Here is a 15,561-nt window from a genome sequence, read left to right on the forward strand (position 1 = left end):
CTCCGAGAATCCCAAAACGAGCTTGAGGGGAAAAAAACCTTCCCAGGTTACCTATCCTCCGGAAGTCGGTTGCCTTTGGACTCCCCAAGTAAATTTTACCAGTTGGTCCAGATCCTCTCCGAAGAGAGGCTTGCCCTTAAAGGGGAGGTTACAGAGTTCAGACTTGGAAGACAAATCTGCTGACCAATTCCGCAACCAGAGGAGTCTACGAGCCGTGACAGCGGACACCATACTACACGCCAAGGTCCGAACCAAGTCATACATCTCTCGTCTGTGAGATAGGCAACACCTACCTCCAATCGTGCGGCTTGCAAGGGCCTCACGTCGGCGGCACTCGGAGCTGCGGACGCCTCCTGGACCCAACAAAGATAGGCTCTCTGCATGAGGCTGGCACAAATCTTCACCCTGAGACTCAGCAAGGAGACCTCGAAGACTCGGTTAAGGTGTATCTCTAGCTTGCGGTCCTGTATGTCCTTCAGTACAGCAGCCCCGGCCACAGGAATGGTGGTCTTCGTCACGGCAGACACTGCCATGTCCACCTTAGGTTCCTTCAGAAGACCTAAAACATCGTTATAGCTCTAACCACTTTCAAACCAGCATCTGGCGAGTCCCACTCCCGGGTCACCAGCTTGCGGATCTTCTTAGGCAATGGGAATGAAGTCGTCTGTCCCCGAATCCCATCCAGGACCGGATTAACTCCTTCGCTGTCGGACTCCTCCTGCGAAATCTTGATCCCCAGGACCTCCAAGATCTGGGGAATGAGGGGCCGGAGCTCCTCCCACTTAAATAAGTGCACCACGCTGGGATCATCACTCTCCGAGGATGGGAGGTCGTCTGGGTCCGGGTCGTCCTGGTTCCCATCACCCATATCATGGGTGAGTCCTGGATCCTGATTTAATCCGGAGCCCGAGGGATCCCCAAGCGGGACCGGCAAGCTATCCTCGACTCTGGCCCCCTGTCGAGCCCCTGAAGGTTGTTGGAGGTCCAGGGGCCCCGTGGATATCCACTTAGGTGGAGGCTCTGCCAAAACATCTGGCCATGCTGCTCTCTTCAGGATCACTTGTTTCCTAGCTAGGAACACCTGGTGCAGCAGCAGCACAAACTCAGGACAGTACTCCCCTGCGTCGGCACCACCCTCAGTAGGAGGGTCCGGTAGCCCAGGGACATCCCCAAAGGTGGAAATCTGCTCCACCGGGGATAGAATGGGAGGGGCATCCTCCTCCCGCAACACCCGCTGCGAGCCACCCTCCCCCGCTGAGGAGGACCTTGGCCTGGAGGAACGGAGCCTGATGTCTCCCCCGAGGAAGTTCCCTCCTGCCCTGTGGAGCAGGTCGAACAGAGGGAACTAGCATCTAGGGCCTGCCCCGGCGTGCCACACGCGCTGCAGGTCCCCAGTTTGGGTCGGGGTGCCATACACAGAACCGAGCAGCCACACGGTCCAGCAATTAAAAAAAAAAAAAAAAATCAATCAAACCAGGAAGCCTTCACACGGATGTAGGAGCTAAAAATATAAAACTTCCTGCAGGCGCGAAAACAGCTCTGAGGAGAACTGCCGGCATGAAAAAATGCGGCCTAGCACGCGCGCAAAGGCTTTCCCCTCCGGCGACCTACCCGGAGCCCCGGGCCGTTGTGGAGACCCGCGGGGGTCGAGCTCCCCACTCCAACTGGCCTGCCGACGAAACGGCACGGCCCGTCCCCAGAACAAACTCCTCCTACCTTGAAAAGGTCGGAGGCCTGAGGGAAGGAGTGAGGGGAGCCCTCCTCACTGGTCGAGGGAACCAGGAACCCCTGACTATCGAAGCCCCTGGACCGTTGCGGGCGAGACTCAGGCAGGGGTGTCCAAGCCCCCGGTCGCCCAGCTTCAACTGAGGGATGGCCCACGAAGGTGCCCAACACCTCAGGAAGCTAGTCAGCTAACCACTAACTAGCCTAACCGGGGGAGGGGGGGGGGGGGAGGGAACAAACAACAAAACTTTCCCTCATATTTATTTATTTTTTTAAACTAACTGACAGACTGCAGGTTTGCATCTCTACCATCTGCTGGAGTCAGAGAAATACTGAGGCACTGCAGGTGGCACTCTCGGTTATGTAGCAGTGCCTCAAAGCTTTTGCTCTCCGACTCCATCTGCTGGTAGGAATGCACAACCCGCTGGTCTGGACTGATCTGGGTATGTCCAGGAACTCGTTTTAACACAGGGACAGCATAGGACGCCCCCAACCCAATAACAGCCCAGAGCCTGAGGAAAAGAAAAAAAAAAAAAATCCAGCCCAGCCACAGTTAATCTGGAAACATTTGATGTCCTGTTTTTTTTTTTCCAGAATGGTAACAGTAGATTTAAATCAAAACAGTAACAATAATATTGGATCTCTTGCTCTCTTACAATCATAATTGAATCAAAGTTACAATCACGGCAGCATTACAAGATATCCATTTTTTTTCTGATTGCTTCCAGTACAAAGAATACAAGGGTGGCTTTGTACAGAAAGAGGTTAAAAGCGAGGCACATTGTGCACAGTTAGTTGAGATAAAGTATAAAAGTGCAATGAAGGGTCTGCTGCAGAGACGCATTAACAGTAAGGCTGGCACCCCGTGCCGACCGATTAAGAATCGCGAATACGCAAGCCCGGCGGCGTCACCGAAGGCTCCGTTAGCCGCTGGTAAAACAGAGGGTTCTCTGCCGAGATATCTAGGAGGAAGGCCTGGTCCAACAGCCAAGCCATAGTTTTTGGTTCCTCCCCCCGGAAAGTGAGGTGCAGCAAGGTTCAGGCGCAGGTTCCAAATTTTGGGCGGGCGCAGCAGCTGAAAGCGCACAGAGTCTCGTACAAGACAACCTGGCAGAAGCCAGAGGGCGGCCATTTGGGAAGATCGGGAACAAGGCAGAGGGGGTGACAAGATAAAAGGGACTGAGAGAGAGAGAGAGAGAAGCAGGGTTCAGAATCACTCTCGTTCTCACCACCCCCCATCCTGTCCCCAATAGTCTCTCTCTCAAACCACCTCTCTCCCCCCCGAGTTAAGCTTCTATAGATCTCCCCCGGCTCCCTTCTGTTTGCGGTGCCGCCTGACCATTCACCCCCTCGCAGACACTGGTGCCACCCTCCAGTTCTTCAGCACTGGCCCGGAGCAGCCCACACGGGTCCCTGCTGCTGCAGCTCCAGGCTCCCTAAAACCGAATGGACCCAACGCCCACGTGGGAGCGGAGCGTGGCCGGCATACGTGGGAGCGGAGCGTGGCCGGCATACGTGGGAGCGGAGCGTGGCCGGAATTCTACGACTCTCCATAAAGGGAGAGGCTCCACTATAATTTTGCTCCAATTCTTATAATTCCCCCCAAAAAAAGAAGATCACAATTTGACAGCGACAGAATCACACCTACCGATATCATTAATCACGATTTAAAAAATACTGGAAAAAAAAATTCTAACTGAAGGCAATTAGCCCCGATATTTTGCATAAAGGCCTGACGGACATGCAATAGCTCAGGGACAGGCAACTCTGTTCCTGCAGCACAAGCTACTACTATTACCATTTCTAGAGCACTCCCCGATGTGTACATAGGAGATTGTAAGCTCCACAGAGCAGGCACTACACCTGGCTGAGCTGCAGAGACCGGATACAATTTTAGTAATCACGTGTTACGACTGTCGCTGCCCGACGTCTCCACGTCGGGCAGACGTCCCGCGGTTGATGGACGTCTGGCTGCCGCGGCGCCTCCTGCCGTCCTCTCCGGCGTCCCCGGTCCGGCTTGGGCGCTGCATCCCGCCATGTTGTTCAGCTGCCATAGGGCGCACGTGCGCCGTGCAGCCCTGCTTCTTATGCTTTCTTTGGCGCGAACCTCAGGGGCGACATCACGCATCCCAGATACAAAAGCCTGCTCTGTTTGCTAGCTAATCGAGTTAGAAACAGGTATTCGTACTGGTGAACTCCTTACGGATGGGATTCGCTCTCCATACCTAGCTACTCTGCCTCTCCACTATTGGACTTACTCTATCCGGGGTACCCGCTCCTCAGAGGCCTCTCTCTCTGTCTTTCAGGTCGCTGACTGGAACCGGTACTCGCTCCTCGAGGGCCCATGTTCCCGGACTCGCTGCCTGAGCTTCACTTCTGCCTGGAAGATACCGCTGCCTACACCATCAGTGAGTTTCCATCTACTTCTCTCAGAGCTGTTCCCTGGAACCAGGTACTCGCTCCTCGGGGGCCCATGTTCCCGGACTCGCTGCCTGAGCTTCACTTCTGCCTGGAAGATACCGCTGCCTACACCATCAGTGAGTTACCATCTACTTCTCTCTCAGAGCTGTTCCCTGGAACCAGGTACTCGCTCCTCGGGAGCCCATGTTCCCGGACTCGCTGCCTGAGCTTCACTTCTGCCTGGAAGATACCGCTGCCTACACCATCAGTGAGTTACCATTTACTTCTCTCAGAGCTGTTCCATGGAACCAGGTACTCGCTCCTCGGGAGCCCATGTTCCCGGACTCGCTGCCTGAGCTTCACTTCTGCCTGGAAGATACCGCTGCCTACACCATCAGTGAGTTACAATTTACTTCTCTCAGAGCTGTTCCATGGAACCAGGTACTCGCTCCTCGGGGGCCCATGTTCCCGGACTCGCTGCCTGAGCTTCACTTCTGCCTGGAAGATACCGCTGCCTACACCATCAGTGAGTTACCATCTACTTCTCTCTCAGAGCTGTTCCCTGGAACCAGGTACTCGCTCCTCGGGAGCCCATGTTCCCGGACTCGCTGCCTGAGCTTCACTTCTGCCTGGAAGATACCGCTGCCTACACCATCAGTGAGTTACCATTTACTTCTCTCAGAGCTGTTCCATGGAACCAGGTACTCGCTCCTCGGGAGCCCATGTTCCCGGACTCGCTGCCTGAGCTTCACTTCTGCCTGGAAGATACCGCTGCCTACACCATCAGTGAGTTACCATTTACTTCTCTCTCAGAGCTGTTCCCTGGAACCAGGTACTCGCTCCTCGGGAGCCCATGTTCCCGGACTCGCTGCCTGAGCTTCACTTCTGCCTGGAAGATACCGCTGCCTACACCATCAGTGAGTTACCATTTACTTCTCTCAGAGCTGTTCCATGGAACCAGGTACTCGCTCCTCGGGGGCCCATGTTCCCGGACTCGCTGCCTGAGCTTCACTTCTGCCTGGAAGATACCGCTGCCTACACCATCAGTGAGTTACCATTTACTTCTCTCAGAGCTGTTCCATGGAACCAGGTACTCGCTCCTCGGGGGCCCATGTTCCCGGACTCGCTGCCTGAGCTTCACTTCTGCCTGGAAGATACCGCTGCCTACACCATCAGTGAGTTACCATTTACTTCTCTCAGAGCTGTTCCATGGAACCAGGTACTCGCTCCTCGAGGGCCTGCCTCTACTCCAGCTCCTGTGTTTCCTACCGAGAGAAACCGCTGTGTGAGTACTCAACCAACGAGGCTCTATACCTGAACCCTGTGTATGCTCCACTGTACTCACTATCTCAGTTTCTCTTCACTACAGCACAGCCATTGAGGGATCGCTGTTCCAGAGCCCTGAGGGACTACAAGCCCAGCCGGGCTTCATCTCAGCTCACTACTGCCACCTCTGGTGGCTTCTCAACTCTGTCTAATAAAAGATATAATCTGTGTTGTGTCTCCTAAAGCTGAGCCTGACCTGTGGACCCTCACGGGACTCCCCCCCCCCGGGGCATGGTCAACAGCCACAGCGCCCAAGGGTCCACCCAAAACCTTACAACAATAACACCACGTAAGTGTTACAGCAAAACGTGAGAGAGTCAAGATCAGGAAGATTCAGGGGGCTTGGATCTAAAAGCCGTCTCAAAGAGGAAGGTCTAAGTGAGACCTGAACATGGCTAAGGATGGAGCAAGACGCACCAGAGGACAAATAAAACACCACCACAAAAGTGGCAAGGCCAGTGTTAAGTTGCTTGCAACATCAACTCGACCTAACTGGCGTAATCTGCTGCCTGTGGCTGTGAGCATCACCAAACTTCTTCATCTGTCTCTTTAAGCCCGTTCAGTCTGAAGGCGCGCACCCCGCGACCGTCCACCGCCGTGCCGCAAAGCACAAGCTGCTGCTTCGCCACCTCCGCGGCCAGGATACCGCGCTCGCTGGTCCCCTGCTGATGCGGCTTCTCCTCCCCCTCCCCTGCACGGGCTGACGGCATTTTCAAGCCCGCACGGAAAGCTAACAGCAGAGCCGACTGCAGCATTAAGCGGCCATCCAGAAAGAACACGTGGGCGGTATGGCCTCCTTATCGGCACGGCCCGGAAAAGGAAGCGGGACGGGCCTGCGCGGGAGCAGTGGGAACCAAATTAGAAGAGGCACAAAGTCAGCCCCCGCGAGAAAGAGAACAAATCCCGTCGGCCCCAGGTGCTGGAGTACAGGCTGCGTTTCCAGGAGGAGAGAAACAGGGTGTGTGTGTGTGCCTGTGTGAGACAGAGAGCCTGTGTGTTGGCATGCCTATATGAGAGTGAGAGACTGCCCGAGTGCGTCTGTGTGAGACCGCCCGAGTGCGTCTGTGTGAGACCGAGCACACAGGTGAGAGACCGCCCGAGTGCGTCTGTGTGAGACCGAGCACACAGGTGAGAGACCGCCCGAGTGCGTCTGTGTGAGACCGAGCACACAGGTGAGAGACCGCCCGAGTGCTTCTGTGTGAGACCGAGCACACAGGTGAGAGACCGCCCGAGTGCGTCTGTGTGAGACCGAGCACACAGGTGAGAGACCGCCCGAGTGCGTCTGTGTGAGACCGAGCACACAGGTGAGAGACTGCCCGAGTGCGTCTGTGTGAGACCGAGCACATGAGTGAGGGACTGTCCGAGTGCGTCTGTGTGAGACCGAGCACACGAGTGAGAGAGTGTTGACATGCCTATGTGAGAGTGAAACAGCTTGTGTGTGTGTGTGAGACTGAGAGACAGCCTGTTTATTTCTTTTATATACCACCAATTGTACAATATATAAAATACAAATCAGAATACAATATGAACAACCCAAATAGTACAATACAATAAAATAAAACATAATAAAAGAATAAAATTAAGTAAAATAACATTAGAAGAGTAAAATAAAATAATAGTATTCGGGCCTGAAATAAAATTTGTTAAAAGGCGCGTCTGTCTGCTACAAAGTGCTTGACCATAGTTTACAAACATCGTAGGCTTTTTTTTTTTAAATAGACAGGTTTTAAGCTTTTTCTTAAACATTACAAGGTCTTTCTGAAGCCTGTGCTCACCAGGTAATGAGTTCCAGAATTTAGGGCCTGCAACGGAGATTGCTCTCTCTCAGACTTCAGATAAATGTGCTGCCTTTATGGAAGGTACTGTATGTAATCCTTTATTTGCATACCTGAGGTTCCTTTCTGGTGTATGCAGGTGGAGAGAGGCGTTTAACCATTCAGTTCTGTCACAGTTTAATGATTTGTGTATTAAACATAGAATTTTATAGTCAATTCTGTATTTAATAGGGAGCCAGTGCAGGTCTATCAAGGTGGGAGTGATGTGATTGTAGAGGTCTTAAACAATTTGCAGGTAAACCAAAAAAGAGGGCATTACAGCAGTTGATAGTAGCAAAATGTAAGGATTGTAAAATCGTTCTAACATCATTGAATTCTAATAAGGGTTTAAGGCTTTTTAATACATGCAGTTTGTGATAACCATCCCTAATTTTCCACTTGATGTCAGTTTTCATTTTAAATTCATGCTCAATGATAATTCCTAGATCACGGACCTGGTTTGCTGAGTCAATCTCCACGAAATCTGTTTTGAACTGGAAAATTCTTTCAAGGTTCGGTTTTCTATTCAGTAAAATCCTTTCATTTGTTTTGGTGATTTAAAATCAGCCTCATGTGTAATAGCAATTGTCTTACTGATGACAAGTAAACTTCTACTGTTCTCAATGTATCTTCAACGGATTCCTTGATAGGAATTAAAAGCTGTACATCGTCAGCATATATAAAATGAATCATACCTAGTCCAGACAACAATTTACAGAGAGGCAGTAAATAAATATTAAAAAGTTTTGTTGAGAAGGCTGATCCTTGCGGAATTCTGGAGTCAATATTGGGTTTTTCCAGATAGACAAGTATAGGAATGATCTGAAAGGAAGGACTTAAACCAAAACATGTGTGTCTGTCTGTGTGAAACTGAGCACGAGTGAGAGACAGCCTGTGTGAGACTGAGCATGAGTGTGAGAGAGCGCCTGGGGGTGTGTTTACTTGTGCGAGGCTGAGCTTGTGAAAGCAAGAGACAGCTTGTGTGTGCGCGCCTGTGTGAGACTGTGAACGTAAGAGAGAGAAAGCCTGTGTATTTGCCTGTTTGAGCATGAGTGAGAGACTGCCTGTGTGTGCGTGCCTGTGTGAGGCTAAGCATGTGAAAGTGAGACAGCCTGAGTGCATATGTGTGTTTGTGTAGGTGCACAAGACTGAGCAAGAGCGAGTAAGAGACAGCCTGTGTGTTTGAGTGAGTGAGTGAGAGTGTTCGTGCATATGTGAAAGAAGAAAGTTTGAGCAACAACTCCCCTCTTGCTAATCCAAGACAATCTCAGGGCACCATGAAACCAAAAGTTCCCAGTTATGGAAGACCAACCGAGGTTGCTATGACTGCAGATAAATGTGCTGCCTTCATGGAAGGTACTGTATGTAATCCTTTATTTGCAGACCTGAGGTTCCTTTCTGGTGTATGCAGGTGGAGAGAGGCGTTTAAGCATTCAGTTCTGTCACAGTTTAATGATTTGTGTATTAAACACAGAATTTTATAGTCAATTCTGTATTTAATAGGGAGCCAGTGTAGGTCTATCAAGGTGGGAGTGATGTGATCCTATCTCTTTCCTCCAATCAAGACTCTAGCAGCTAATTATTAGAGGCTTGTGTTTGCTGTTTTTAAATTTTTTATTGGTGTATGGCACATTTTTATTTGTTTTTAAACTGTTGGATGTTATTCTGTTCTTCAACTATTAAGAAATATGTATTTTTTATTAGTATGATTTTATTACTATTTTTTTTTTATTTATGAGGAATGGTGATTGTTTTCCTATTGTTATACAGTTGTGGTTTCCAGTTCAGTTTTTGTCTGCATAATTCTATTCATACTTACAGTTTGCTCTTTTTATTCTGTATTTGGTGAGGGTCTGTCTGTTTTCTGTATGTACGAGAAAGGTGAGGAATCCTACCAGTGTGTAGTTTCTGTGTAGGGATCTATAGCAGCCCTGCTTGTTCTATTTTCCTAATATGAGGTGTATTGGTTTTTGAAAGCCTGGTGTAATATTCTACCTTTTCCCTAGCGTCTCCTTATTAGCGGAAGCTGCGGCTGTCAGCGGGTCTGACAACAGAAGCTTAACTTTACCGGTGTCAGTTGTCGAACCTGCTGACAGCCACAGGTTCGGAAAATGGACACCAGCAAAATTGAGCGTCAGTCTTCCAACTTGCGGGCTGGCGGACAGCTTTTTAAATTTTTTTTTAATGTTTGGGACCTCCGACTTAATATTGCCATGATATTAAGTCAGAAGGTGTACAGAAAAGCATTTTTTTTTAATGCTTTTCTGTACACCATTCCCAGTGTTGTCCCTGATTAACGCCTTGGCCTCGCATTTTACTTTCAGTATCCCGCGGGTATAAGTAATAGGCTCATCAACATGCATTTGCATGTGATGAGCACTATTACATTCGAGGGGGGGGGTGTTGGTCACGCGTTTTCCACGCGCTATTACCTCTTACAGTATAAGGGGTAATAATAGCGCGTGTAAAACGCATGGTCAAACGGGGCTAAACGGTGCACTCGGCCGAGCGCACCGTTCTGTATCGGCCTGTGCGTTAGGAGCCACTATCGAGGAAAAGGGCCTTGGAGTCCTTATGGACAAAACCTTTAAATCTTCAGCTCAGGGGGCCTGATGCAATAAAGGCGCGAAGAAAGCAGGCGCTGAACAGTCACCATGCGCGCTCTTAACGCGCGCATGGTGCCCCAAAGGGAGGGGGGGCGCCATGCAATATTTAAATTAGGGGGCTCGCGCTGCCTGTCTGCCAGTAGTGAAAACGGCCCCCCGAGTTTATTGGCTTCCATTTTCATTACTGGCAGACGGCCGGTTATGAAAACAGACGCCGGTAAACTCGGCTGGTTCTTCGTAACCCGGCAGTCTGCAGAGTTATTTATTTATTTTTACTTTGAAAAAGAAGTACAGTTTTTTCTGCTTTTCTGCGCTTCTTTTCAATGCGCTCAGCTATTAACGCCCGAGACGCACCTTTATTTTTTTTGCATTGGGAGTGAATGAGTAATAGGCTCATTCGCGTGCATTTGCATACGATGAGCCCTATCTCATTCACGCCGCGTTGGATGCGCGTTAAATAGGCGCTAATCCCCCTATTGCATTAGGGGGTGGATTAGCGCCTATTTATCCCGCAGCCGAGAGCACTGTATTTCATCGGCCCCAGGGTGTGGTAGAAGTCAAAAAGGCAAATGGAACATTAGGAATTAAGGAATAAGGCTGAAAAGATTAGGTCTCTTTAGCTTGGAAAAGAGAAGATAAGACGGGATATGACTGAAATGTATAAAATCATGAGTGGATGGAACCGGTAAATAGGGAATGGGTATTTATCCTTTCAAACAGTACTAGGACTAGGGGACGCCCCATGACACCAGCAACGGGCAGATGAAGAACAAATCCTAGGAAGTACTTTTTCACTCAACTGCACAATCAAGCTGTGGACTCCTTCCTGATCAAGACGGGTGGCCAGAACCCTAAAGTAATCGTCCATAAATAGTTATTAGCCAGATAGGCTTGGAAAAGCCAGTGCTTATGGCTGGGAGTGAAACCAAAACCAAAAAATTGGGGATCTGCCGGGTACCTGTGTCGCAGACTGATTCGATGGTTTGTTTTTTTTTTTAACGCGTTCCTTTGCAAAAAAGCGCACAGAAACGGGGTAGAAAGGATGCACTTTAAAAACCCAGTGACAGCACAGAAGGGGGGGACTCTCTACTTCCAGCCCCCGCCGGAGCCTTCCCGCTGCCTTACCTTCGCCGCTGAAGCCGAAGCGCTGCAGGAAGAGCAGGCACTCGTGCAGCCCGAAGAAGAGGGTGAAGCCGCCCTGGAAGGGGGGCTCCCGGAAGAAGAGCTCGAAGTCGGCCGGCTCCCGCTGCCGCCCGCCCCGCCAGTAGCCGTAGGCCATGGTGAACTGGTAGAGGTCGGTGAGCAGCGCCGGCACGGCGCCCCGGCCCAGCTCCATGCTCCGTCTGCCGCCCACTGCCGCCCAGCCAGGTCCCAGCAAGCACGCGCTCCCGGGCGCAGCGGCGGCAGCAGCAGCAGCAGCCAATGGCAGCCCGGGCCCCTGAAACCCCGCCCCGAGGCGCCCTGGGAAATGTTGTTCCGCAGCCTGCCGGGCGCCAGCTTCGCAGTAAGAGCACTGGCGTAACTGGTTTATGGTGGTCGAGAAGTGCACCGGCCTTCAGCTTGTTCCTAAATACTGTCGATCGTGCAAAAAAAAAAAAAAATCATCGTGTTTTTCGGACAAACTTCAGAAAATCGGTTCCTATTTCGATCTCAGACAATGCATAATAGTAAATGTTGGCAGATAAGGTATTTCTCATTTGTTAGCTAAGTAAGCATGACCGCTTCCACCTCTTTTTTTTTTTTTTAATTATATAAAGTCGTATGAACAAAAAATCACGTCTTTCTATAAGACAGCATGCGGTAAAGCCATCATAACGGTTTACAAAATGTAAATTGTAACTCTCTTAACAATGGTGGGAAAAGTATAACAATGTGCATATTAAACAGAGGTTAAACATTTCAAGTCCAGAAAGTATCATTAAGTGGGAGGAGGCTTGTTAGTTCTGGTTGGAGAGAAGTTATTTTGAGGTTTTTGGATGAAAGCTCGATTGGGAGTTAGGATGTTCAGAAGTATGAAGGTCAGTGTAGAATTTGCGGAACAGCAATGTTTTTATTAGGTCTTTTTTGAATGTTTTGAGGTTGGGTTGGGTTCTCAGATCTTTTGGTAGGGAGTTCCAACATTTAGGGGAGGCAATGGAAAAGGCTCTTTCTCTTGTAGTTGTCAGATGTGCATCTCTGATATGGGGGGGGGGGATGTTTAAGCATCCTGAGTTGTTTGAACAGTTGGTTTTGTACAGCACTGTGTATGTCAAGTAGCACTACAGACGTAATAAGTACATAAGAACATAATGTTTGCCATACTGGGACAGACCAAAGGTCCATCAAGCCCTGTTTCCAACAGTGGTCAATCCAGGTTACAAGTACCTGGCAGGATCCCAAGGGGTAGATAGATTTCAAGCTGCTTATCCCAGGGATAAGAAGTGGATTTCTACAACTCTGCCTTAATAATAGTGAATGGAGGTTTCCTCCAGGAACTTGTCCAAACCTTTTTTAAATGCAGCTACACTAACAGCTTTCACCACATCCTCTGGCAACAAATTCCAGAGCTTAATTATGCACACAGTAAAAAACAAAAATGTTTATCTTATTAGTTTTACATGTATTACCCAGTAACTTCATTGTGTGGCCTTAGACTTTGTACTTTTCAAAAGAGTAAACAAGTGATGAACAATTACTCGTTCCATTCCACTCATGATTTTATAGACCTCTATCATATCTCCCCTCCGCCATCTCGTCTCCAAGCTGAAAAGTCCTAACCTCTTTAGCCTTTCTTCATAGGGGAGCTGTTCCATCCCCTTTATCATTTTGGTCGCTCTTCTCTGTACCTTTTCTAATTCTGCTATATCTTTCTTGAGATGTGGAGACCAGAACTGCACACAATACTCAAGATGAGGTCACACAATGGAGTGATACAGAGGCATTAGGATATTCTGTGTTATTCTCCATTCCCTTCCTAATAATTCCTAACATTCTATTTGCTTTTTTGGCTGCTGCTGCACACTGAGCAGAAGAGGTCAACGTATTTTCAACCTTGATACCTAGATCCTTTTCCTGAGTGGTGACTCCTAATGTAGATCCTTGCATTGGGTTCCTCTTCCCTAAGTGCATCACTTGGCACTTGTGCACATTAAATTTCATTTGCTATTTGTAGGCCCAGTTTTGCAATTTCTCACAATCCTTTTGTGATTTGACAACTGAATAATTTTGTGGCATCAACAAATTTGATCACCTCGCTTGCTGTTCCCATTTCCAGGTCATTTATAAATACTGGTATCTTAAAAAACATCTGTCCCCAAACAAATGCCTGGTGCACACCACTATTCACCTTTATCCATTGGGAAAATTTACCATTTAGCCCTACTCTCTGTTTTCTGTCTTTTCACCAGTTGGCAATCCACAACAGGACACTGCCACCTATCCCATGACCTTTTTAATTTCCTAAGAAGTCTCTGGTGAGGGATTTTGTCAAATGCTTTCTGAAGATCCAGCATGGAGATACATTGTACTATAGAGACGTTACTAGCCATGAACACACAGGGCTCATGCCCTGAATCTCAAACAGAACAGTTGTAAATTCACTGCAAAAAAAACAAAACAGGAAGGGATGGGCTAGAAAAGCAATAATGGGCACCGAGCGGCAGTTACTACCAAAAGGAACTGGCTGGACCGTTTGGTCTTTCTCTGCCATCGTTTACTTTGAATCCTAGGTCTTCTCCCCAGTGTCTGCTCTGCCAGGAGAGGGAGGGGCGAAACTACAGGGAGCAGAGTAAGCAGAGCACTTGGGTTTCTGTTCTGCTGTGTCCTGTGCTCCAGTCTCATTCCTTCCCACCCCTGTTCCCCTTGTTTCAACAAGAAGGGAGGGCAGGATCCGATGCAGACACACAGGGCCACTGCTTCCATCAGGAAAACTAACTCGTTGCCTAAAATGCCAAGTTTTGTTTTTGGAGGTGGGGGAGGGGGGGGCAATCCTAGTGTGATAGCTAGAGGGGTCACGTACCACAGCCAATACCATCAAAAAAAAAGGGAGTACTGTGCCGGAGCCACTGCCACCGGCAGATAAACTCGGGGTGGAGGGTTAAATGATCAAACGTTTGCCTAGGGTTTCAAACATGCATGTGGGGGCCCTGCAGGCACAGACTGAGCCGGTGAGCCCAATGCTCAGGATTCAGCTGAGGGCAGAGTGCGGGAGGCGGCGGCCTTTGGCAGTGGTCCAGGGAGGGATGAGCTATCATATTTATTCAATACATTTATAACCCACACCTTTCAGTACAGTTTACATATATTACATTCACAAGTCTTCTTTACAGTACAGGTACCTGTCGCAGCACTGATGAGTGGAGGGAAAGGACGCGTTCAATATACTCCCTCCCTGGCCTTATATTTAACCTCATGGGTTAGCCCTGCAGCTGGTTTATGGCATTTTAAAGAAAATAACCAGCCAGCTTTCTAAGAAATTCTCTTCCCCCTTTCCTGTTATGGCTCCTGTCTGGATGGAGCATGGGGAGCACCACCGCCAGCGTGGCATGAATGTAAGAAATGGAATTTGAATGTTATTACATTAATAATGATAAATATAAAATGCTTTGTGTGGCCTACTCCATGCTGCTATAAGCCTATAATCAGGATGGTGCTATAGATAGGGTGGGAAGAACTGACTGCTAGAATTATACTCAAAGCTTTGCTAAACATAGTAGATAGAGCTAAAGTGAATATCAAAAATTGTAACCTTTATGTAGAAAGCATAACCTTGCTGTTAGAAAAGATGTAGTTTGTCTGAAGCAGTTACTGCAAAAAAAAAGAGGAAGCTAGAAGCTGTGCAAAATCTGCTGGAAACTGGCTAACCAGAAAGCTTTATTATAATAGAAAGATAACAGTATTTAAGCACATTCTCCAGAAATCCCCTCTTATAGAAACGCAATACCTGAGTAAAGATCCCCTTGTCATTAAGACTATGATAGGAGCCTGAAAGATAAACAGGCCTAAGTAATGAACCAAAGTGCACAACTGCCTGCACAGCTCCTGTGAAGTCACCTCTTTCTGCAGAAACTGTAAGCTACGATATTAAGAAACATTAAGAAAGGTAATGTTGAAATCAGCCCCCATACCCCCTTCTCTTGTTCCAGAAGAAATAGGTGCAAGTCACTAGATTTAGGGAAGTAGAGAGAGCAGCCCCCTCTCCTACCTCCTCTCCCCCTCAAGCCCCCCGAAATGTACCAGGACACAGAAGAACAAGGTAACCACAAGGCAAAAAGAGGAACTAAGATGAGTATATATATGACCCTCCATATCAGTAGCAGGCATGCCTGCAAGACTGACACCTGCTGGTGTTGGATTTGTGTGTGCATCCATTTGCAAATGCTACATAAAAATACTCCTTTTGCTGAATATCTTATTCGTTCACTGTTTTATTTTTCCTGAAAGGGAAAAGTGTGTTTGTTTTATTTCCCACAATGAACAAGGCTTGGATAATCTGGCAAAGCTGGAGCAAGGCCCGGACAGCCTGGTATAGCTAAAAGTAGGCTTGGACATGTTGGCAAGGCTGGTGCAAGACTTGGACTGGAACAATGTAAAGGTAAGGGTGGGTACCAAGGCTTGGACTGGAACAGCGCGCAGGCAAGGCTGGAACGGAGGCTTAGACAGGAACAGCGCACAGGCAAGGCTGGAACCAAAGCTTAGGAACAGCGTGCAAG

At 48.7% G+C, this 15,561-nt stretch overlaps 1 protein-coding gene across 1 annotated transcript in view; it reads right to left on the reverse strand.

Moving 5' to 3' along the window:
- LOC115085783 (nicotinate phosphoribosyltransferase-like) overlaps positions 1–11,292 on the reverse strand; it is a 33,883-nt gene extending 22,591 nt beyond the window's left edge. The window contains exon 1 of the mRNA XM_029592187.1: positions 10,997–11,292. Coding sequence (XP_029448047.1) covers positions 10,997–11,207 — 211 coding nt within the window. The 5' untranslated portion in view covers positions 11,208–11,292. The remainder of the gene's footprint in view (positions 1–10,996) is intronic.
- Positions 11,293–15,561: the final 4,269 nt, after the last annotated feature.

Source organism: Rhinatrema bivittatum, chromosome 2 (assembly GCF_901001135.1).
Source record: "Rhinatrema bivittatum chromosome 2, aRhiBiv1.1, whole genome shotgun sequence".
Taxonomy (NCBI): Eukaryota; Metazoa; Chordata; class Amphibia; order Gymnophiona; family Rhinatrematidae; genus Rhinatrema; species Rhinatrema bivittatum.